The 24,159-nt window shown below is 44.2% G+C and overlaps 3 protein-coding genes across 3 annotated transcripts in view; all 3 read right to left on the bottom strand.

The window, feature by feature from the left end:
- Nucleotides 1-422: 422 nt before the first annotated feature.
- LOC128619183 (tripartite motif-containing protein 16-like) lies at nt 423-9,189 on the bottom strand. The gene is made up of 6 exons (XM_053643176.1): nt 8,538-9,189; nt 7,734-7,829; nt 7,365-7,607; nt 6,973-7,162; nt 2,556-2,615; nt 423-2,438 (listed from the first exon to the last, which is right to left on the bottom strand). Exons 1-6 carry the CDS (start codon nt 9,126-9,128, stop codon nt 1,909-1,911), a joined length of 1,710 nt encoding a protein of 569 aa, XP_053499151.1. The 5' UTR covers nt 9,129-9,189; the 3' UTR covers nt 423-1,908.
- A 3,668-nt stretch (nt 9,190-12,857) lies between these two features.
- LOC128616631 (uncharacterized) overlaps nt 12,858-24,159 on the bottom strand; it is a 19,080-nt gene continuing 7,778 nt past the window's right edge. The window contains exons 7-17 of the mRNA XM_053639257.1: nt 22,623-22,854; nt 22,354-22,477; nt 19,692-19,753; nt 18,563-18,789; nt 17,649-17,862; nt 16,273-17,028; nt 15,345-15,440; nt 14,964-15,206; nt 14,572-14,761; nt 13,961-14,020; nt 12,858-13,571 (exon numbers count right to left, since the gene is read on the bottom strand). Coding sequence (XP_053495232.1) covers nt 13,042-13,571; nt 13,961-14,020; nt 14,572-14,761; nt 14,964-15,206; nt 15,345-15,440; nt 16,273-17,028; nt 17,649-17,862; nt 18,563-18,789; nt 19,692-19,753; nt 22,354-22,477; nt 22,623-22,854 — 2,734 coding nt within the window. The 3' untranslated portion in view covers nt 12,858-13,041. The remainder of the gene's footprint in view (nt 13,572-13,960; nt 14,021-14,571; nt 14,762-14,963; nt 15,207-15,344; nt 15,441-16,272; nt 17,029-17,648; nt 17,863-18,562; nt 18,790-19,691; nt 19,754-22,353; nt 22,478-22,622; nt 22,855-24,159) is intronic.
- On the bottom strand, nt 22,141-23,717 carry LOC128619146 (E3 ubiquitin/ISG15 ligase TRIM25-like). The gene has a single exon (XM_053643100.1). The coding sequence runs from the start codon at nt 22,848-22,850 to the stop codon at nt 22,437-22,439; it is 414 nt and encodes a 137-aa protein (XP_053499075.1). The 5' UTR covers nt 22,851-23,717; the 3' UTR covers nt 22,141-22,436.

Raw genomic sequence — 24,159 nt, 5'->3', positions numbered from 1 at the left:
TTCAGATCTTAAAATTCAAGTCTTCACATCCGAGTCTCACAGGAAGAGCAATGGATTGCAGATACTATTGTAAAATCTTACTCTGGGGCGGCCCCTGGTGGTGGGGTTGTGCAGACAAGCCACAAATGAAGATGAACCTAGCAAACTGGAATAAAGTTGGTTTGACGTTGGACGTTCAGCATTCGCAGATATGCGCAAATAAAGGGACCGTCTCTAATGTTACATATTGGTATACATGTTTCTGACATGTAATGAGTAGACCAACATGAATTTTAACACAGTATTGAAGCAGAATATGACCTAAAACATTATCATTTTAAAAAGTAGACAAAGAGAACCAAATTAAACGAATGAGGCAAAAATATTATACTTGGTCGTTTATTTATTGAGGATAATGTTCTAATATTACACATCTGTGAGTGGCAAAAGTATGTGAAACTCTAGGATTAGCAGTTAATTTGAAGGTGAAATTAAAGTCAGGTGTTTTCAATCAGTGGGATGATGATCAGGTGTGAGTGAGCGCTCTGTTTTATTTAAAGAACAGGGATCTATCAGAATCTGATCTTCACGACACATGTTTGTGGAAGTAAATCATGGCACGAACAAAGGAGATTTCTGAGGACCTCAGAGTTGTTGATGCTCATCAGGTTGGAAAAGGATACAAAACCATATCTAAAGACTTTGGACTCCACCAATCTACAGTCAGAGAGATTGTGTACAAATGGAGGAAATTGAAGACTACTGTTACCCTCTCCTGGAGTGGAGACCAACAAAGATCACTTCAAGAGCAAGATGTGTAATAGTCCACGAGGTCACAATGGAGCCCAGGGTAAATACTTAGCAACTAAAGGCCTCCCTCACATTGGCGAATGTTAATGTTCATGAGTCCACCATCAGGAGCACACTGAACAACAATGGTGTACATGGCAGGGCTGCAAGGAGAAAGCACATTGCTGCCCCTCTGCAGTTTGCTAAAGATCACATGGAGAAGCCAGAAGGCTACTGAAAAAAAATGTTCTGTGGATGGATGAGACCAAAATATAATATTAGCATTATGTTTGGAGAAAGGAAAACACTACATTACTACATTCCAGCAGAAGAACCTTATCCCATCTGTGAAACATGGTGGTGGTAGTGTCATGGCTGTTTTGCTGCATCTGGGCAGGACGCCTCGCCATCATTGATGGAACAATGAATTCTGAATTATACCAGTGAATTCTATAGGAATATGTCAGGAAGTCTGTTCATGAACTAAATCTCAAGAGAAAGTGAGTCATGCAGCAAGACGACGATCCTGAGCACACAAATCGTTCTACCAAACAATGGTTAAAGAAGAATAAAGTTAATGTTTTGGAATGGCCAAGTTAAAGTCCTGACCTTAATCCAGTAGAAATATTGGGGAAGAACCTGAAGCAAACAGTTCATGTGAGGAAACCCACCAACATCCCAGAGTTGAAGCTGTTCTGTACTGAGGACCGGGCTAAAATTCCTCCAAGCCGATGTGCAGGACTGATCAACAGTTACCCCAAACGTTTATCTGCAGTTATTAATGCACAAGGGGGTCACACCAGATACTGAAAGCAAAGGTTCTCATACTTTTGCCACTCACAGATATGTAATATTGGATCATTTTCCTCAATAAATAAATGACCAAGTGTAATAGTTTCTACTTTTAGGATTTGTGAAAATCTGGTGATGTTTTAGGTCTTATGCAGATATACAGAAAATTCTAAAGGGTTCACAAACTTTCAAGCACTAAAGTATAACATTGAAATCTCCTAAAAGACAGAGGAAAGATCTAAAATATTGGGAAATCACAAATAAATGACTCATATTTCATTGGAATTAAGCTTGATATAAAAAAGTAAAGTTGCTCATTTAAATAAAACAAATCACATTACTAATATTTTATTTTGGATCGCATAATCTCACAGTTGATCCTTTATAAAGCACTAGGAATCCAACGTATAGAGGCTGAGTGAATGTGGTGTGGACTCTGTGGAGGAGCTTCATCGTGTCAGAGATGCTGTAGAAGGACAGAGTTCCTGCACTGTGATCCACATACACTCCTATTCTGGAGGATGATGGAACTCGGAGATCACTCCTAATATTGTTGTGCCAGAAATAGAGAGAAGAAGAAGAACACCACAGACTCCAGGACTGGTCACTACCTCCAAACACACACTGATTACCCCGTCCTTTCCTGCTGATATCTTTATATGAAACTGACATGTACACACCAGCACCCCTCCACTCCACCTCCCAGTAACAGCGTCCACACACACTCTCCTTACTCAACACCTGATAGGAGTAGTCAAATCTCTCTGGATGATCAGAGTATTGCTGCTTTCTCTTACTGCCCATCACCGCTCTGTTCCTCTCAGACAGAATGAGGTAATAATTTACTGTGTTGGGATCCAGAGTCAGATCACAGAAATCTAAACACATGACATATGTGAACATGTTAGATATTAATCACAGGATGTGTGTGTGTGTGAGAGAGAGAGAGAGAGAGAGAGAGAGAGAGAGAGTGTGTGTGTGTGTTTTACACGTACAGTGCAGAAAATCTTCTCTGCTCTTTGGTTCTGAGGGTAAAATGATCTGATCTGCTGCAGCTGTGGAGACACAGAAACAAAATGGAGAAGGAAAAATCAGGTGGTGTAAAAGACGGAAACAGTTTAAAGTGATCAAATTTGTGTCTGATGTTCAAAGGGAACTCCACGTTGCGTTTAGCATAACTGTATGGGAGCGCCCTTGCACACGCGATCAGTAACTGAAAGCCGAAATGGAAAAAACATGCACACACAAAAATAATAATAATAATTATTGTCTGACACCGAGGAGCCAGAATGGTGTACTAAAAACTGAGATCATCATATAAAGAGCTGCTTGAAGTGATTACTAAGGCTGGATGAGCTTTTTTCTCCCCAGTGAAAGTAAATCCCTCACACTGCAGTAAACTCCCCTTTCTTCCAGAATTGCATGACAAAATATCAGGCTTCTGGGGGAAAACCATGCATAAGCGGTATTTATAACCCCACGATGTTGGATTATTCGGCCATTGTGGGGAATGAACGGCATGGCTATTTAGCTATGCTGAAGGTGGCGGAGGTGCTTGGAAGCTACCTCTCTCCATAGACAGCAGATAATTTAGGGGGGCTGGCTTTGCCATCTAAGCCACTGTGTAAGGCCACCATGGCATTGGTGGGTAAGGCCTATGCAGTAGTAGTCCTGCTTGTGGGTCACTGCAGACAATGACAGTGTTGCAGGCCTACCAAGCAGACCTGCTGAGTGAGCTCGATATATGGCAGCATTCAGCCAGTTCCTTCCCTGTTGGGTCGAGTTCACCCAGGCATCCACGAGTGGAGCCCGGGCCAACACTAGTGCGAGGGAGACACAGAAGGTGAGTATGGCAGCCCGCCAACCCCCACAGACAGCCAGGGGAACTGGGCGGCCACACTAGTGGATGCTACTAGGCCTAATCTAGGCCTGCTACTAGGCCTAATCTGAGAATGGTCATAAAGGCCAAGCAGACAAAGAAGAGCGGTCCTGAGGGGCCATGGAGGGACATATCAGGGGACATGAGGTTGTTAGGGCAGTTAGCCCCCAGTGCTACTGTACGGCCTCCCCTAGCCAAGGTTTTCAGTGTTCTCTGGTCACAGGGCAATGAAAATCTGATGCTTTCCCTCCAATAGAATGTGGAATAGTGAACGTCTGGCAGCATGGAAACTACTGCCAAATGTGTCTCCATGGGTTCTGTCTACTGTAGAAAAGCGTTACCGGGTCCAGTTCAGAGCTCGACCCCCCTGGTTCAGAGGTGTGCTCACCACAGTAGTCAGCACAGACCAGAGCCCGATGTTAGCGCAGGAAGTAAGATCCCTCTTGGACAAAGGGGCCACAGAACATGTACCCCATCCCCTAAGGGAGGAAGGTTTTTACAGCCGTTATTTCCTGGTCTGCAAAAAAAAGAGGCCAATTTTCAAAAATGCGGCCAATTTTAGATCTGCATCATCTGATCTGTACTCTTCAGACATACAGGTTCAAGATGCTGATGCCCAAACTTATCATCCCACAGATTCAGTTTGAGGACTGGTTTGCGATGATAGATCTAAAAGGGGCATATTTCCACATAGAAATATCGCTAGCTTTATGCACCTTCACAAAGTGCATGGATGTCATTCTGGCCCCATTGTGACTCCAGGGCATCCGCGTACTAAACTACCTGGACGACTGGTTAATTCTAGCATGATCCAGGGAACTGGCAGTTCAACATCAAGATGTTGTTCTTGCCCACATGAAGAGCTTGGGGCTCAGGTTGAACCTCAGAAAAGTATGCTTTCCCCAGTGCAGTGGACAACTTTTCTAGGGGTTATAAGGATTCTACAACGATGAGGGCGTTTGTATCCCCAACATGCGTAGGGTCAATCCTATCAACATTGAGCAAGATAAAGCTGGATCTTGGCATCCCCTCCAGTCTCTATGGGGGACTATTGGAGCTTATGGGCAGCCAATGTCATACCATTGGGCATATTGCACATAAGGCCGTTTCATCGGTGACTGAGAATTTGGGGGTTTCGTCCAAGGACGAAACCCCTGAGAGTAATCAGTGTCACACGGCGATGCCTACGTACTCTGAGAATTTGAGTGTCCCCGGCTTCTAGCCTTGGGTCACACTCTAGGGGTGTCTCCTTAGCGCAAGGCGGTAATGACAGACACCTCCCTCCCGGGCTGGAGTGCGGTCTTAGACAGCTGTCCAGCTCACGGTCTCTGGAGTGGCCCTCATCTGGAGCGACATATAAATTGCCTAGAAATGTGGGCCATATTTCTAGCACTGAAATTCCTTCTTCCTCAATTGAGAGGTCACCATGTGTTTACAGACAACACAGAGGTGGTCTCATATATTGACCATCAGGGAGGATTATGTCCGTGCCCCCTGGGTCACACAGGGACATTACACTGTGGTTCGCCCTCACTCCTCCCGCACAATTAGGGCTGGACGCCATGGTGCACATGTGGCCAAGGTCACATCTGTACGCTTTTCCCCCGATCGCTCAGCTCAGTTCTATCGAGAGTTCACCAAGACAGTCTATGTCTGCTGCTAGTAGCACCTTATTGGCCAGCTTGAATCTGGTTCTCAGAGATAATATCCCTGCTAGATGGCACTCCTTGTGAGATTCCCATCCGCAGGGATCCACTGTAGACCCAGTGAACTGTCCAATAGCTACAGTCCTGGAGTTCTTACAAGAACGTTTCTCAGCGGGGTGGGCTCCTTCTACAATCAGGGTTTACGTGGTCACCATTTCGGCCAGCCACACCCCTGTTGATGGAGCCTCTGTGGTGCAACATCCTCTAACTTTTAGAGGTTTATGCATGGTGTCAGGCGGCTGAGGCCCATCTGCAGGCCGCGCATACCTTCCTGGGACCTTTCTGTGGTCCTGGAAGGTCTGTCAGGGGCCCCATTTGAGCACTTAGAGTCAGCTTCTGAGAAGCTTCTGACTATAAAAGTAGCTCTTCTGCTGGCCCTGACATCTCTCAAGCGAGTAGGAGATCTACAAGCTCTCTCTGTTGCCCCTTTCTGCCTTGACTTTGCCCTTGGATTAGCCGAGGCCTTCCTGTATCCTAGGCCAGATTATATTCCTAAAGTACCTACATCGGCTGCCCAGCCTGTGGTGTGACAGGCTTTCTACACTCCTCCGTTCCTCACACCGGAACAAGAGAGGATGCACCTGCTTTGTCCAGTAAGGGCTCTCTGTACTTATGTCCACCGCTCCGGCCACTGGTGTAATTTGGAGCAGCTGCTGGTCTGCTTTGGCGGCGACAATAGAGGTGATGCTGTGTCAAAGCAGCGCATCTCTAATTGGATAGTGGAAGCAATCTCTATTGCTTATGAGGCACGCGGTCTCACTACGCCTCTGGGCATAAGGGCTCATTCCACTAGGGCGGTCGCCTCCTCGAAGGCTTTGTCCAAAGGGCTATCCTTACAGGATGTGTGTGCTGCTGCTGGGTGGTCTACGCCACACACATTCATTTGTTATTACAGCCGGGATATTCATTCCACCCCGGGCTCGAGTGTCTTGCAGTTATCCTCGGGCTTGGGTCTTTTTGAACAGGCCGTACCCTCGGTATGACGGAGTGGGTATTCTCGTTCCCATACTGTTATGCTAAAGACAACGTGGAGTTCCCTTTGAAAGGGAACGTCTGGGTTACCCTGTTCCCTGAGAAGGGAACGAGACATTGCATAGCTTTCTCATACCAGGGCAGGCCTGTCAATTGCGCCTTCGCATCAGATAATAGAGGCTGATGGCGTGGTTCACAGGTGCCATATTTATATCATGCGACGCGCTTAATTGCCATGTCACCTGATGATGGCAGGCCTATAAATAGAGACATGACGTTACACAAGCTTCAGATGCCAGTCACGCGTGCAAGGGCGCTCCCATACTGTTATGCTAAACGCAACATCTATTTCCCTTCACAGGGAACATTGTTACATGCGTAACCCAGACATTTTATTTTAGAAAACACATTCTCTAGGTGTGGGATTTAAATTAGATTTTTTTCCTTCTGAATGACAGAGAAATAAACTTTATTAATAACATGAGCACGAGCAGAGAGCTGCTTTGGTAACTAATGACTACAGAATAAATGTTCTGACTGAATAAATGTTATTCATATGACTTATAAACTCTCTCTGTCTCTCTCTCTTTGTAGGAATGTGTGAATAAATGTGTGTGTGTCCTCTGTGCTTTATTCATAGTAGAATAACTGAAAATAAAACAGAAGCTTTTACACTATTAAGACATGAATAAAAAGTGGAACTGTATAAAATCATCTTTCCAGTAGAGGGCAGCAATAACAGGAAGTTCACGTAATCATAAGAAATCATTTCTGTGTGTTTTGGGGAAATTTGATGTCTCTCTTTACCGTGCTGCAGAGAAAGTAAAGATTTCCCAGCAGGACGATTTCTCTCACCGTGTTCAGGGATTCTGATGAATTCCTCCTGGCAGAATTCCTCGAGTCTCTTTTTCAGAGCAGAGAGAGATTTCCTCACTCCATCAAATGAGAGATGTTGATTGACAGTGATGCTGCGTGAGTCCTCACTGAGATCAGACTGAAACTCTGATCTAATAGATTCGGGCGAGCGACGGCCGGAGACTAAAACCTGCGTACAGCAATTAGGCATAAAATTAGGAGAAGAAATTACAGCTACAATTACTTTAAAGTTTTTTAAGTAAAATCTTACAGCAGGTTGTTTCCATATTAGAAAAGGCTCGAAGGGGAACAGTTTTAGACGTCTAAGAACCATTATTTATCCAATGAACCATAACCTGTATATTTCACCTGGAAATGTGGATGTAGTGTACCTTTATTTCCTGGAGGAAGTGGAGGTGATCGTGTGTGTGTGAAAGCTGCTCCAGCTCAGTGACTCTCCTCTGAAGATCAGCGATCTCCTGCTCCAGTTGCTCCAGGAGTCGTTCAGCTCGACTCAGTTCAGCCTTCTCCTGAGCTCTGATCCGCTCCGTCACCTCCGAGCGCCTTTTCTCCATGGAGCTGATCATCTCAGTAAAGATCCCCTCACTGTCCTCCACCGCTGTCTGTGCACTGAGCTGTTAGGAGACACACACACACACACAAGCTCATCTATCATTCCGTCTCTTACTGGGCCTCTAAATGACTCGTTGTCCATGTTGTGTGTGTTTCTAGGAGCAGCTCTGTCTCTGCTCACTGCTCACCTTTATAGTGTTCACAGCCTGTTTCAGCTCCTGCACCTTCTTCTGCTTCTCCTGGATTCTCTGCTGGGATTTCATCTGCTCCTCCTTTAACTCACTCTGAGGACAAATACAATTCATTACACTGTGTATGCATGATGAGATTATGAGCTCAGTGGGTGAATATGAACTGCAGATGAAGGGTTAAAGTTCACTCAGGTTCTATGGAGAACCTTATTAAAGTGTAAAAGACTGGATGTCGGGTTTTTAAAGTTCATAGATGTGAAACACTCAAATGTATTTCAGTATTCAGAACTGTTTGGGAATGATTTGGTTACATCACAAATAACAGCAACAACACACACCATGGTGGTGTGACTGGTCAGGCTAATCTTTTAATTATAACACTGACATCTTATTTTAAAATCCACAGCATCACTACATGTACACACCAGTCTTCATGGATCAGTGGTTCCTGTCAGAGATCAGCTGTTAGCGCTGTGGGCTAAGTGTGTACATGAGAGATAAATAGTTAATGAGTCGACACTGTAAAGCTGTAAAATGACGTTCAGATGGGTGTTGGCTGAAATGTTCACTGACTGTTCTGACCTGATAAGGATAATCTTATCCACAAAGATCAGATTTTCACTCCAACCTATCAGGAGTCAGAACTGATCAAACTCATCAGTCGTTTATAGACGGAGACCAATGATTAAACCAGTGGAATGAGGTGTGTCTCCTGCTTGGAGTGAAAACCTTCAGCTACTTTAGATAAAAAATGTAAATTGTATGAAATGACTCTGAATAGATTAGACTTGCTTTTCTCACCTGTTTTTCAGTTCTGTACGCTTTAACTGAGACGGTGTCGTGGCTTTTGTGTTCTTCCATCATACACAGAAAACAGATGAAGCTTTGGTCAGTACGACAGTAGATCTCCAGCACTTTATCATGCTCAGAGCAGATCTTCTCTTGTAGATTTCCAGAAGCTTCGACTAACTTGTGCTTTTTCAAACCAAGAACTTCATAGTGAGGTTTCAGATGAGTTTCACAAAAGGAGGCCAGACATATCAGACAGGACTTGACGGCTTTGTGTTTTCTCCCGGTGCAGAAATCACACTCCACATCTCCAGGTCCAGCGTAACAGTGAGCATGAGAAGCAGCTTGGACTTCAGTCTTCTTCAGTTTCTCCACCACTTCAGCCAGCATGTTGTTTCTGCGTAGAACAGGCCTTGGAGTGAAAGTGTCTCTGCACTGAGGACAGCGATACACTCCGCTCTTATCTTCCTGATCCCAGCAGTCATTAATACACACCTTACAGAAACTGTGACCACAGGGGATTGCCACTGGATCCTTCAATAGATCCAGACAAACTGGACAGATGAACTGATCCTGATCTACTGAAATACTGGCCTCGGCCATTTTCCTGAACTCACACACTGACAGAGAGAGAGAGAGAGAGAGAGAAAGCGAGAGAGACAGAGAGAGACAGAAGAGATTGTTCTGAACTCTGAGTTTCGTGTCCTTTGAAATGAACTTCCTGGTTCTCCGTGTGTATGGGGAGGTGGTTTTGGAGGAGGAGCACAAAAACGGAGAGATTATAAACACTCCTCTGTTAATCATTTCTTCCTTCAGATTCAGTCCATCATTATATTAAAGACTAAACACTCTCAGACTGATTTCTGCGTGTTACAGAACTCCTTCTCAAACCAACACACTTTTTTGACAGTAATGACTAAAAAGACAGATAGAAATAGAAAAATCGAGCATCGTTTTAATTTATTAAAATTCAGCACTATTTGTGTGACGTGTCTTTCTCGGTCATGTGATTATATATACAGTATCTCACAAAAGTGAGTACATCCCTCACATTTTTGTAAATATTAGATTATATCTTTTATGTGACAACACTGAAGAAATGACACTTTGCTACAATGTAAAGTAGTGAGTGTACAGCTTGTGTAACAGTGTAAATTTACTGTCCCCTCAAAATAACTCAACACACAGACATTAATGTGTAAACCGCTGTCAACAAAAGTGAGTACACCCCTAAGTGAAAATGTCCAAATTGGGCCCAAAGTGTCAACATTTTGTGTGGCCACCATTATTTTCCAGCACTGCCTTAACCCTCTTGGGCATGGAGTTCACCAGAGCTTCACAGGTTGCCACTGGAGTCCTCTTCCACTCCTCCATGACCACATCACGGAGCTGGTGGATGTTAGAGACCTTGTGCTCCTCCACCTTCCGTTTGAGGATGCCCCACAGATGCTCAATGGGATTTAGACCATCACCTTCACCCTCAGCTTCTTTAGCAAGGCAGTGGTCGTCTTGGAGGTGTGTTTGGGGTTGTTATCATGCTGGAATACTGGCCTGCGGCCAAGTCGCCGAAGGGAGGGGATCATGCTCTGCTTCATTATGTCACAGTACACGTTGGCATTCATGGTTCCCTCAATGAACTGTAGCTCCCCAGTGCCGGCAGCACTCATGCAGCCCCAGACCATGACACTCCCACCACCATGCTTGACTGTAGGCAAGACACACTTGTCTTTGTACTCCTCACCTGGTTGCCGCCAAACACGCTTGACACCATCTGAACCAAATAAGATTATCTTGGTCTCATAATCCATGTCCTTAGTCTACTTGTCTTCAGCAAACTGTATGCCAGCTTTCTTGTGCATCATCTTTAGAAGAGGCTTCCTTCTGGGACGACAGCCATGCAGACCAATTTGATGCAGTGTGCGACGTATGGTCTGAGCACTGACAGGCTGACCCCCCACCTCTTCAACCTCTGCAGCAATGCTGGCAGCACTCATACGGCTATTCATTGAGGGATCCATGAATCCCAACATGTACTGTGACATACTGAAGCAGAGCATGATCAGTATGCAGTATTCCAGCATGATAACGACCCCAAACACAGAATTTATAGAATGTTCGGTTTATGAAAAAAAGAAGATAGAACTGCTGCAGAAAAGTCTCTATTTGCAACAGGACATTACTGCAAGATATGCAATATAACTGCTGTTTATTGTGTGAAAATACAAAATATACAAAGAGAAAAAGCCACAGAATAATAATAAAAAAAGAAAAAAGCCATCTTCAAATCTGCCATACAGGCATATGGTCATTGTACAGTAATACATGGTAAAATGACTGTATTTACACTTTGCAGTAGGAGGAGCCCTTATACAATATCATACCTGTTGGTTTCTTGAAAAATCCGGACAATGGATCCCACTGTGTCCCCTGGCTGAGATTTGGTTGTACTCGTTCACCAGCCTCTCTGTATGATAGCCCGTGGATTATGACATGGTCTATGATAGCAGCTCTTATTTCATCAGGTACCCTAGCTCTGGCCCTTCTCTGTGCGCCACCACACATTCTAACTCCTCTCTCTCTACCTTGTCCTCGTCCAGGTATTCCTCACCCTTGCCCTTGTCCTACTCATCTCCCTTGTCCTGGTACTCGTCTTCCTCTGCCTTGTCCTGGTACTCGTCTTCCTCTCCCTCGTGCAGGCATTTTTCTTACTTTTTGTTGCTCTATATTGTTCCTTTTCCACACAAGATCAGCCCAAAGAGGTCCCCTTTTACTGTATACCATATGGTCATGCGATTGACAGAAGCTCAACACCTGAGTGTGTTTCCTAGCTGGGAATCAGCCATGACTGATCTATTTGCCCAACTTCAATCAGCTGTTTCTCAGTAGCAATGGAATAAAATACAGGGGATATATACATGTTTCAATTCACAATATGAACAGCTGTTCACTTTGACTTTATCCTATAAGTTAGGTTTAGAACATGATGTGATCTGTTCTGACATACAGTCTGAAAGCATTTGTACATTTGGCAGTACAAATACACCGTTTTGGTCTTGGTTGAGCTTGTGTGTAAAAGAAGTTCAAGCATTTTAAATGTGTGTTAACTGTATGCGTTTTGTGTCAAAGCAACAAGAAATGTGTTAATTGTACAGCCTACACAGACGGATGTTGTGCTAACTGTGTTAAGAATTTAGGAAAATTGTTCAAAGTATTGAAAAAATTGTCATAGCAATCGTAAACAACTCTAATAACAGCCTTTGAAATGAACTTCCTGGTTCTCTGTGTGTATGAGGAGGTGGTTTTGGAGGAGGAGCACAAAAACGGAGAGATTATAAACACTCCTCTGTTAACCATTTCTTCCTTCAGATTCAGTCCATCATTATATTAAAGACTAAACACTCTCAGACTGATTTCTCTGTGTTACAGAACTCCTACTCCAACCAACACACTTTATTTTTATCAGTAATGACAGTAAAGACAGACAGAGAGAGATTTGGTTTGGGTATTTAATGTCTGTAATAGAATTTACTCTGCATTTTGTGAAACTGTATTACTGACACAAACAATGTTTTTGAGCTGAACGTGTCATGATATAGACATGCAGTCTGTGTAATGCTAAACCGGTAGCTATAGTCGTCTCTTGTTAAGGACATTATTAAACCTGGTTCGTGAATAATAATAAAAAACAGAATAAAATAAAACCTTCACTGGAAAACCATTTGAGGAAAAACGTAATCATTTAATAATATCATGCAGTTGATGTATTGCTGTAAAGGATGCAGTCAGTAGACAGATAATATAAAGAATTACAAACACAGTAACACTATTGTCATGTATCAGGAAACTCTGGACTCCAGTTCCCATCAGCCACTGCACTGCACTACATGTCACATGACCACCTGAACCTGATTCACGTTTCTGTTAATGAGCACTCTTGTATATATAGCCATTGTCTGCACTGTTTCTCTGTCTTTCGTTGTGTTAGACTTCCGTCTTTCATGTCACTGTGCTTTGTTTCTTGCCATAGTGTTTTGCCTAGTTGTCTTAGTGTCTTTGTTTTGTTTATATACTAAATGTTAATTATCTGCGATTGCTTCCGAACCCATCCTTGATACATGACAACAATATATTATGTTTATTTATTTATTTTAAAATTCTGAGATTACATTATAAATTTGGTAGATGTGAGACACGAGAACACCAGTCTAATAATATTCTGAACTGGAAACTGAAATAATTTATTTGAAATAATAGTAATAAAAACACACACCAGTTATTATAGCATGTGTTTAGTATAATAGTTTTATTCAGAAACAAAATAAGGAACAATATGTTTTTTTCCAATAATAGCCACATTATCATAACATTAAAATCTCTTAAAGGACAGAATAAAGAAGCTGTAACAGTATTAAAGACAATTAAGAAATATAAAATAACTTACTTGTATTATATCTATATTTGAGTAAAGATGATATTTTTGCTTATTTTAATTCAATAAAATCACATTACTGATATTTTATTCTGGATCACATAATCTCACAGTTGATCCACTAGAGCCGAGCCAGAACCCAGCGTATAGAGGCTGAGTGAATGTGGTGTGGACTCTGTGGAGGAGCTTCATCATGTCAGAGACGCTGTAGAAGGACAGAGTTCCTGCACTGTGATCCACATACACTCCTATTCTGGAGGATGATGGAACTCCGAGATCAGTCTCAATGTTGTTGTGACAGAAAAAGAGAGAAGAAGAAGAATAAGACAGACTCCAGGACTGATTGTTGTGTCCAAACACACAATCACTACCCGATCCTTTCCTGCTGATGTCTTTATATGAGACTGATATGGACACATCATCACCGCTCCACTCCACCTCCCAGTAACAGCGTCCACACACACTCTCCTTACTCAACACCTGACAGTAGTAGTCAAATCTCTCTGGATGATCAGAGTACTGCTGCTGTCTCTCACTGCGTGTCACCGCTCTGTTCCTCTCAGACAGAATGAGGTAATAATTTACTGTGTTGGGATCCAGAGTCAGATCACAGAAATCTAAACACATGACAAACGTGAACATGTTAGATATTATTCACAGGATGTGTGTGTGTGTGTGTGTGTGAGTGTGTGAGTGTGTCTGTGAAAGCGTGAGTGTGTGTGTGAGTGTGTGTGCGTGTGTGTGTGAGTGTGTGTGTGTGCGTCAATGTGTGTGTGAGTGTGTGTGTGTGTGAGTGCGTGAGTATGTGTGAGTGTGTGTAAGTGTGTGTGAGTGTGTGTGAGTGTGTGTGTATGAATGTGTGTGTGTGTGTGTGTATGAGTGTATGTGCATGTGTGTAAATGAGTGTGTATGAGTGTGAGTGTGTGTGAGAGTGTGTGTGTGAGAGTGTGTGAGTCTGTGTTTGCGTGTGTGTGTGCGTGTGTGTGCGTGTGTGTTTTACACGTACACTGCAGAAAATCTTGTCTGCTCTTTGGTTCTGAGGGTAAAATGATCTGAACTGCTGCAGCTGTGGAGACAGAAACAAAATGGAGAAGGAAAAATCAGGTGGAAACAGTTTAAAGTGATCAAATTTGTGTCTGATGTTTAATCAGCGTTTTATTTTAGAAAACACATTCTCTAGCTGTGGGATTTAAATGAGATTTTTTCCTTCTGAATGACGGAGAAATAAACTTTATTAATAACATGAGCACGAGCAGAGAGCTGCTTTGGTAACTAATGACTACAGAAGAAATGTTCTGACTGAATAAATGTTATTCATATGACTTATAAACTCTCTCTGTCTCTCTCTCTTTGTAGGAGTGTGTGAATAAATGTGTGTGTGTCCTCTGTGCTTTATTCAGAGTAGAATAACTGAAAATAAAACAGAAGCTTTTACACTATTAAGACATGAATAAAAAGTGGAACTGTATAAAATCATCTTTCCAGTAGAGGGCAGCAATAACAGGAAGTTCACTTAATCATAGGAAATCATTTCTGTGTGTTTTGGGGAAATTTGATGTCTCTCTTTACCGTGCTGCAGAGAAAGTAAAGATTTCCCAGCAGGACAATTTCTCTCACCAAGTTCAGGGATTTTGATGAATTCCTCGAGGCAGAATTCCTCGAGTCTCTTTTTCAGAGCAGAGAGAGATTTCCTCACTCCATCAAATGAGAGATGTTGATTGACAGTGATGCTGCGTGAGTCCTCATGGAGATCAGACTGAAAACCTGGTCTAATAAATTCGGGAGAGTGACGGCCGGAGACTAAAACCTGCGTACAGCAATTAGGCATAAAATTAGGAGAAGAAATTACAGCTACAATTACTTTAAAGTTTTTAAGTAAAATCTTACAGCAGGTTGTTTCCATATTAGAAAAGGTTCGAAGTGGAACAGTTTTAGACGTCTAAGAACCATTATTTATCCAATGAACCCATAACCTGTATATTTCACCTGGAAATGTGGATGTAGTGTACCTTTATTTCCTGGAGGAAGTGGAGGTGATCGTGTGTGTGTGGAAGCTGCTCAATCTCAGTGACTCTCCTCTGAAGATCAGCGATCTCCTGCTTCAGTTGCTCCAGTAGTCGTTCGGCTCGACTCAGTTCAGCCTTCTCCTGAGCTCTGATCAGCTCCGTCACCTCTGAGTGCATTTTCTCCATGGAGCTGATCATCTCAGTAAAGATGATCTCACTGTCCTCCACTGCTGTCTGTGCACTGAGCTGTTAGGAGACACACACACACACACACACACACACACAAGCTCATCTATCATTCCGTCTCTTACTGGGCCTCTAAACGACTCGTTGTCCATGTTGTGTGTGTTTCTAGGAGCAGCTCTGTCTCTGCTCACTGCTCACCTTTATAGTGTTCACAGCCTGTTTCAGCTCCTGCACCTTCTTCTGCTTCTCCTGGATTCTCTGCTGGGATTTCATCTGCTCCTCCTTTAACTCTCTCTGTGAACATTTAGTTGATTAGGTTTTTGATTTACTCCACTTCCTCTACACATGAGCTCACACCCACATGGATACTGTTGTTCTAACTGACAGAGGAGACCGCAGGCCAGTTATGCTGGTGTCCAGCACTGATGGGATTTAAACTCACCTTCTCCTGACTGTAAGGTGAATGCTTTTTGCTGCAACACTCATGAGGTTTAATGGTAATAAATTTAAAATATGTTTTACACAGCTGTGTCTCGAGCTGTTCTGTAAAGTTAGTGTGTACTGTGTGTGTGTTTATTAGTTGTGTCCTGTGTGCACATGCTTAAAATGTAAAAGCCTGGATGATGGTTCCATGCCCAAGACGTCCCTTTTATTCCTCCCATATAATCCTGTTAATGAACTGCTTTTGTCTTTTTATTAGAGCGGCCTATTTAAAGCTGCAGGATGTAAGATTTCTACCATCCCTGGCAGAAAAATGCAACTGTCAACTACGTGCAGGAGAAATGTTTTGAAATGTGAGTTGCTTTACCCTGAGTCTGTCTGTCTGTCTCTCTCTCTATCTATCTCTCTTTGTGGAATGTGTGTGTTGCCTCACCCAGTCAGCAGAAATGTTCACTTACCTGTCTGATGAGTTTATGGCCATCACTGAGCAAGAAGAAATTCAACATTCTCTTAATGATGATAAATTATATTTCAATAATCTTTTAATACATTTGAAAAAATTCCTACGAATACACGAATGTAAAAAAAGATTTTGAACCTTAAATAAAATTTTAACCATGTTAAAACAACTTATTTTAGACATGAGTAGAATTAATTAGTCCTAAAAAATGTCTCTAGTTCTCACCTGTTTTTCAGTTCTGTACGCTTTAACTGAGACGGTGTCGTGGCTTTTGTGTTCATCCGTCATACACAGATAACAGATGAAGCTTTGGTCAGTACGACAGTAGATCTCCAGCACTTTATCATGCTCAGAGCAGATCTTCTCTTGTAGATTTCCAGAAGCTTCGACTAACTTGTGCTTTTTCAAACCAGGAACTTCATAGTGAGGTTTCAGATGAGTTTCACAAAAGGAGGCCAGACACATCAGACAGGACTTGATGGCTTTGCGTTTTCTCCCGGTGCAGAAATCACACTCCACATCTAAAGGTCCAACGTAACAGTGAGCAGGAGAACCAGCTTGGATTTCAGTCTTCTTCTTCAGTTTCTCCACCACTTCAGCCAGCATGTTGTTTCTGCGTAGAACAGGCCTTGGGGTGAAAGTGTCTCTGCACTGAGGACAGCGATACACTCCGTTCTCATCTTCCTGATCCCAGTAGTCATTAATACACACCTTACAGAAACTGTGACCACAGGGGATCGCCACCGGATCCTTCAGTAGATCCAGACAAACTGGACAGATGAACTCTTCCTGATCTACTGAAATACTGGCCTGAGCCATTTTCCTGCACTCAAATGCAGAGAGAAAGTGAGACTGCATTGAACTCAGTTTTGTTTCCTTTGAAATGAACTTCCTGGTTCTTTGTGTGTATGAGGAGGTGGTTTTGGAGGAGGAGCACAAAGACAGAGAGGTTATAAACACTCCTCTATTAACCATTTCTTCCTTCAGATTCAGTCCATCATTATATTAAAGACTAAATACTCTCAGACTGATTTCTGCATGTTACAGAACTCCTACTCTAACCAACACACTTTATTTTATCAGTAATGACAGTAAAGACAGACAGAGAGAGATTTGGTTTGGGTATTTAATGTCTTCAATAGAATTTACTCTGCATTTTGTGAAACTGTATTACTGACACAATGTTTTTGAGCTGAATGTGTCATGATATAGACATGCAGTTTGCATAATTGACACGTAATCCATGTAAAGAAGGTTAGGACGGACGCAAATGCATATAACAGTTTATTTAGAGAGAGACAGGCAGACACATCCGAATCATGAGCCAATAGCATGGTCAAAATAACAGGCCAAAGGTCAAGCAATTGGAAAACAGGCATAAACTAGGCAAGGCAAGAATCATCAACTAGGAACAAGAAGCAAGATCAATGAACATAAAACAAAATGAGGAAATGGATACAAACGCTTGGTAAGGTGAGAAAACTCAATACTAGGCATAGTCCCCCAACCCCAAACCCCCCCCCCCCCTCCCCCGGCGGTCCTGGCCCTCTGGGCAAAATGTCTTCACCGCCACTCAGAATCAAATTCAGGCACTGTCCGACCAGTAGCAGGTTTCTTGAGGAGCTGAGGAGCAGACATGAGCCTGGGGCTGTTTCCCCTGGGTCATCAGTCTTGAGCATGAGCATAGCTTGGTTGGCCGTATCAGCAGACTCGGGCATGAGCGGAACTTGGTGGGCCCTGTCAGCAGACTTGGGCGTGAGTGGAACTTGATGGGCCCTGTCAGCAGACTTGGGCGTGGGTGGAACTTGGTGGGCTCTGTCAGCAGACTCGGGCGTGAGCAGAACTTGGTGGGCCGTGTCAGCAGACTCGGGCGTGAGCGGAACTTGGTGGGCCCTGTCAGCAGACTCGGGCGTGAGCGAACTTGGTGGGCCGTGGCAGCAGACTTGGGCGTGATCAGAACTTGGTTGGTCGTGACGTCAGTTTCAGGCATAAGGAGAAGTTTGTTGGTCGTGACGTCGGCTTCAACCTGGCACAGGAACTTGGCGTGAGCAGAGCTTCTTTTGGCCACCTCTTCGACCTCGGATAGGAACTTAGATTGAGAGGTCCCCCTTTCGACCGCAGAGAGGAACTGGGCTTGAGAGGTCATCTCTTCGACCTTGGACAGGAACTTGGCTTGAGAGGTCGTCATTGCGACCTCAGAATGGAACTTGGCTTGAGAGGTCGTCTCCGCGACCTCAGACAGGAACATGACTTGGGAGGTCACTTCGTTGACCTCTAGCAGGAACTTGACTTTATGCTGGAGCTCTGGAGATGAGACAACCTTGTGGATCTCCTGCTGGAGCTCTGGGGTTGAGACTGCCTCGTGGGTCTTATGTTGAAGCTCTGCAGGTGAGACCACCTCGTGGGTCTTCTGCTGGAGCTCTGGGGAGGAGGTCGCCACGTCAACCTCCGACTGGGGCTCTGGGGAGGAGGACGCCATGTTGACCTCCAACTGGAGCTCGGCAGGTGAGACCACCTCGTGGGTCTCAGGTTGGAGCACTGGGGAAGAGGTTCCACGTTGACTTCCGGCTGAAGCTCGGCTGCTGAGACCACATGGTGGGTCTTAGGCAGGAGCTTTGGGGGGGAGGTCACCCAGTTTGTCTGCTCATAATAGGTGGTGAAAGGCAACTCAGGTTTATCTATGAGGCAGGCCTTCCCCAAACACTCATCCAGGTTGGGGGCGTTCTCTGGACTCCCAAACTCCTTTATTAATAGTCCAACAGAGTTACATTGTGCAGACCCTTGGAATCTGCACGTGCCAGACTGCCCACTGTTGGGCTTGGCCAACGAGCCAGGAGAGTATGAACCCTAGCCACTGCTTCTGGTCAGGCTTAGGCACAAAATATGCAATTGGGAGTCAAAGAGAAAATACTCAGGGTAGCCAAAAAATCCATCATATGGCTCTGGTGGATCCGTGGCTACCCATTGAGGAAGCTTAATCAAGTTTAGTCTCGGTAGGGTGTTCTTTACTACCTTGGCATGATGTCTCCTCTGTCTTCCTGCTGCATCCATGGTTAGACCTAGTATTCTGTCAGGTAACCCACATAAAGAAGGTTAGGACGGATGCAGATAAAAGTTTACTTAGAGAGAGACAGGCAGACAAATCCGAATCACAAGACAATAGCATGGTCAAAATAACAGGCAAAGGGTCAGGCGATTGGCAAACAGGCATAAATTAGGCAAGGCAAGAATCATCAACCAGGAACAAGAAGTAAGATCAATGAACAAAAAACAAAATGAGGAAACGGGTACAAACGCTTGGTAAGGTGAGAAAACTCAATACTAGGTAAAGTCGTGGCGTTCAAAAAATCTCTTATATACTGTGGAGTGAGTGAGTGTGAGACTGGCAACAGGTGTGTGTGATTAGAATTCCGGAGAAGGTGAACGTGTGAGCGCGGGGTCAGAGCGCTGACCCCGTGCTCTGACCGCAGCTTCCTGACAGGCTGGGGTATGCGAAGAAAAGAATTTCACTGTGCTCTGCTGTATATGTGACCAATAAAGACTCATCATCATCTACCTCTACTTTCACCGCCAAAGCAGACCAGCAACTGCTCCGACTTACGCCACTGGCCGGATCGGTGGACATAAGTACAGAGAACCCTTACTGGACACAGTTGGTGCAATTTTTCTTGTTCCAGAGTACAAGGAATGGAGGAGGGCTGAAAGCCTGCAACACAATCTTTAGGAATATAATCCAGTCTAGGATATAGGAAGGCCTTGGCTAATCAAGGGCAAAGTCAAGGCAAGAAGGGGCAACAGAGAGAGTTGTTGAGAGATGTTAGGGCCAGCAGAAAAACTACCTTCAGAGTCAGAAGCTTCTCTGAGGCTGTCTCTAAGGGCTCAAATGGGGCACTTGACAGACCTTCCAGGACCACAGGAGATCCCAAGAAGGTATGTGTGGTCTGCAGATGGGCCTCAGCTGCCTGACACTATGCATAAACCTCGATGTTAGAGGATGTTGCCACACAGAGGCTCCATCAACAGGGCCGTGACTGGCTGAAATGGATGCCACGTAGACCCTAAATGTAGAAGGAGCCAACCCTTCTGAGAAACGTCCCTGTAAGAACTCCAGGACTGTAGCTATTGCGCAGTTTACTGGGTTTAAATGATGTTCCTCACACCACGAGACAAAAAGTCGCCGCTTGAGCACATAAAATTTTCTCATGGATGGTGCTCTAGCATTCAACATGGTTTCTACGACCTCAGTTGAGAGACCAGAATCTATAAGCTGGTGCCCCTCAGGGGCCAGACTCAGTTTCCATAGTTTCAGCTCAGGGTGATAAATCAACCTGCTGGCTTGAGACAGTAGATCCCTGCGAATGGGAATCTCCCAGGGAGTGCTGTCTAGCAGGGATATTATCTCTGAGAACCATATTCAATCTGGAAAATAAGGTGCTACTAGCAGTAGACTTTGATGGTCTTGGTGAACTCTCGCTAGAACATGTGGGAGCAGAGCGATTGGAGGAAAGGCGTACAGACATGACCTCAGCCATGTGTCCAGCTCCAATGGTGCGGGAGGAGTGAGGACGAACCACAGCGGGCAGTGTGTTGTCTCCTCGGAGGTGAACACATCCACTTCAGCTTGGCCAAATCTTCACCATATGGACTCCACCACTTGAGGATGGAGCCTCCAATCCCCGGCCTCAGTCCCTGCCTCGACAGGATATGTTCTGATTGCCCAGAATGTATATTGCACTAACTGACAAAAACTTTCATTCCACCCAGAGAAGAATTATTTGTGCCTGTCTAAACAGGGAGCATGAACGTAACCCTCCCTGGTGGTTGATAAATGAGACCACCACTGTATTGTGGTGACCTCTCAACTGAGGAAGAAAGAATTTCAGTGTTAGGAATACGGCCCGCATTTCTAGGCAATTTATACGCCTCTCTAGATAAGGGCCGCTCCAGAGACCGTGAGCTGGACATGAGTCTAAGACCGTGCCACAGCCCATGAGGGAGGCATCTGTCATTACCATCTTGCGATAAGGAGATGCCCCTAGAGTGTGACCTGAGACTAGAAACCAGGGACACCTCCAAATTCTCATGGCATGTAGGCATTGCCACGTGACACTGATTACTCTCAGGGGTTTCGTTGTTGGACGAAACCCCCGACTTGTCAGCCACCATTGAAATGGTCTCATGTGCAATAGGCCCAATGGTATGACGTTGGCTGCAGCTTCCATAACCCCCAGCAGTCTCTCGTAGAAACTGGAGGGGATGCCCAGACCCAGCTTTATCTTGCTCAATGTTGATAGGATTGACCCTATGTGTGTTGGGGATAGATATGCCCTCATCGTAGTGAAACCCATATAACCCCTAGAAAAGTCATCCTCTGCACTGGAGAAAGCATACTTTTCTTGGGGTTCAACCTGAGCCCCCAGCTTCTCATCTGGGTGAGAACAACATCTCGATGTTGAATTGCCAACTCCATGGAAAGCGCTAGAATTAACCAGTCATCCAGTTATTTTAGAACACGGATTCCCTGAGTCGCAAGGGAACCAGAGCGGCATCCATGCACTTTGTGAAGGTGTGAGGGGATAAAGCTAGGCCGAAGGGAAGAACCCGATATTGGTACACGTTACCTCCAAACGTGAACCTCTGGAACTTCCTGTGACTGGGCAATATTTGTATGTGGAAATATGCGTCTTTTAGATCTATCATCACAAAACAGTCCTCGAATCTGTGAAACGATAAGTTTGAGCGTCAACATCTTGAACCTCTATGTCCGAAGAGTACGGTTCAGATGACGCAGATCTAAAATTGCCTGCATACTCCCCCATCTTTTTTGAGGATTAGGAAATAACGGCTGTAAAAACCTCTCTTCCTCAGAGAAAGGGGTACATATTCTATGGCCCCTTTGTCTAAAACAGATCTTACTTCCTGTGCTAATGCCAGGCTCTGCTCTGTGCTGACTAATGTGGTGAGCACACCTCAAGCTCTGAACTGGACCCGGGTGGACAGAACCCGTGGAGACACATTTGACAGTATTTTCCACACTGGACAGAGTGCCAATTCAACGTGGGGTATAATTGCACTCAGATTTACACACTATGGGGAAATTTGGAAATGTCAACTAGCCTACAATGCATGTCATCGGACTGGGGGAGGAAACCAGCGTACCTGAGGAAAACAACCGAAGCACATCGAGTAATCCCCTCATGTAATCATTTGAAATTTGAAAGTCTGTGTGTTTTGGGGAAATTTGATGTCTCTCTTTACTGTGCTGCAGAGAAAGTAAAGATTTCCCAGCAGGACAATTTCTCTCACCATGTTCAGGGATTTTGATGAATTCCTTCTGGCAGAATTCCTCGAGTCTCTTTTTCAGATCATAGAGAGATTTCCTCACTCCATCAAATGAGAGATGTTGATTGACAGTGATGCTGGGTGAGACCTAACGTCCAGAAGAGACACATCAGACAGGACTTGACGGCTTTGTGTTTTCTCCCGGTGCAGAAATCACACTCCACATCTCCAGGTCCAGCGTAACAGTGAGCAGGAGAAGCAGCTTGGACTTCAGTCTTCTTCAGTTTCTCCACCACTTCAGCCAGCATGTTGTTTCTGCGTAGAACAGGCCTTGGAGTGAAAGTGTCTCTGCACTGAGGACAGCGATACACTCCGCTCTCATCTTCCTGATCCCAGCAGTCATTAATACACACCTTACAGAAACTTTGACCACAGGGGATCGTCACCGGATCCTTCAGTAGATCCAGACAAACTGGACAGCTGAACTGATCCTGATCTACTGAAATACTCGCCTCGGCCATTTTCCTGAACTCACGCACACACACGGAGAGAGAGTGAGAGAGAGAGAGAGAGAGAGAGCGAGGTTGTTGTTGTTGAAAAACAACAACAAAATAACCCAGCAATATCAGTGCTTGAATTAGTTTCCTCTGCAATTCACTGGGTGTGTATATTTTGATTGAAAACAAAATTAAAAATTCAATGCACACATATTCACCTTCCTAAAATACAGTTCCAAAATATTCAGGTGTTAAAATACCATCTTCATTATTCATCATGTAATATTTCAACACATTTATTTTTCAACCTCACAAATTCAGACTGCAAAAATTCAGATCTTAAAATTCAGGTCTTCACATCCGGGTCTCACAGGAAGAGCGATGGATTGCCGATACTACCGTCACATGTTACTCTGGGGCGGCCCCTGGTGGTGGAATTGTGCAGACAAGCCACAAAAGAAGATTAACCTAGCGGACTGGTGCTGGCCCAAATTTTGCCTATTACCTGAAGACACTTAACATAGAAACAGATTCTCACATATTCAATTGGAGCAAGAAAAATAAGACACCAGCCGTGAGTGAGGAGAAGCAAGGGTCCAGGTTTATTTGTTCCGTTCCACCACACGAGATCCCCACAGTTTGAGACGTCCCAAAATGCGATCTAAAAAACCAGAGCTGAAGCTCTTCTATTTATACAGTTTTCTTAGGGTCAGGATGACCCAGACACCAATGTGTTTTAGAAAGGGCTTATCAAAATTACCAGTATGTTTTGAAAAGAGCCTTTTCCGAACACCAATAGGTTTGAAAGAGGTACGAGACACAACATTTCAGAGAGACCTTGCTCTCACAGTTATCTCGCGGGTGCAAAGTGACTCAACTACCCTTATAAATGGCCCCTCTCGGTTCTCTCTTAAAAATTAAGGCCTTCGCCTGTATTACTCCTGACTTTTTCTTGTGAGACAAGACTCTTCCCCACCTCCAAGTATATTATGAGTAAGTTTCTTTCACATTTTTCTGTATTTCTGGTTTATAATTTCCTTTCATATTTGCTCTACATTTCTGTTATATATATGATTATACTGCTTGCAAGTGGTTTACTGTATTCCCTACTTCATAATATCATTATATTATCCTTATAATATCTTAATACTCCTTTTATTATGCTTATAATGTTCTGTTTTCCTTCTGCATGTGTGTGCGTGGTGGCATAGGCCTGTGTGTGTGTGTGTGTGTCTCTTAGTTGACCGTCCACCTACGCTCTGAGGCCTGCCGCACTAATCAAATACATGTACGGTTTGCACCTAGCTTATCTGTGTGTCGTGTCTTAGGTAAA

Source organism: Ictalurus furcatus, chromosome 2 (genome assembly GCF_023375685.1).
Source record: "Ictalurus furcatus strain D&B chromosome 2, Billie_1.0, whole genome shotgun sequence".
NCBI lineage: Eukaryota > Metazoa > Chordata > Actinopteri > Siluriformes > Ictaluridae > Ictalurus > Ictalurus furcatus.
Note: the sequence above shows the minus strand (reverse complement) of the source record. Positions and strands in the feature narration are given on the sequence as shown.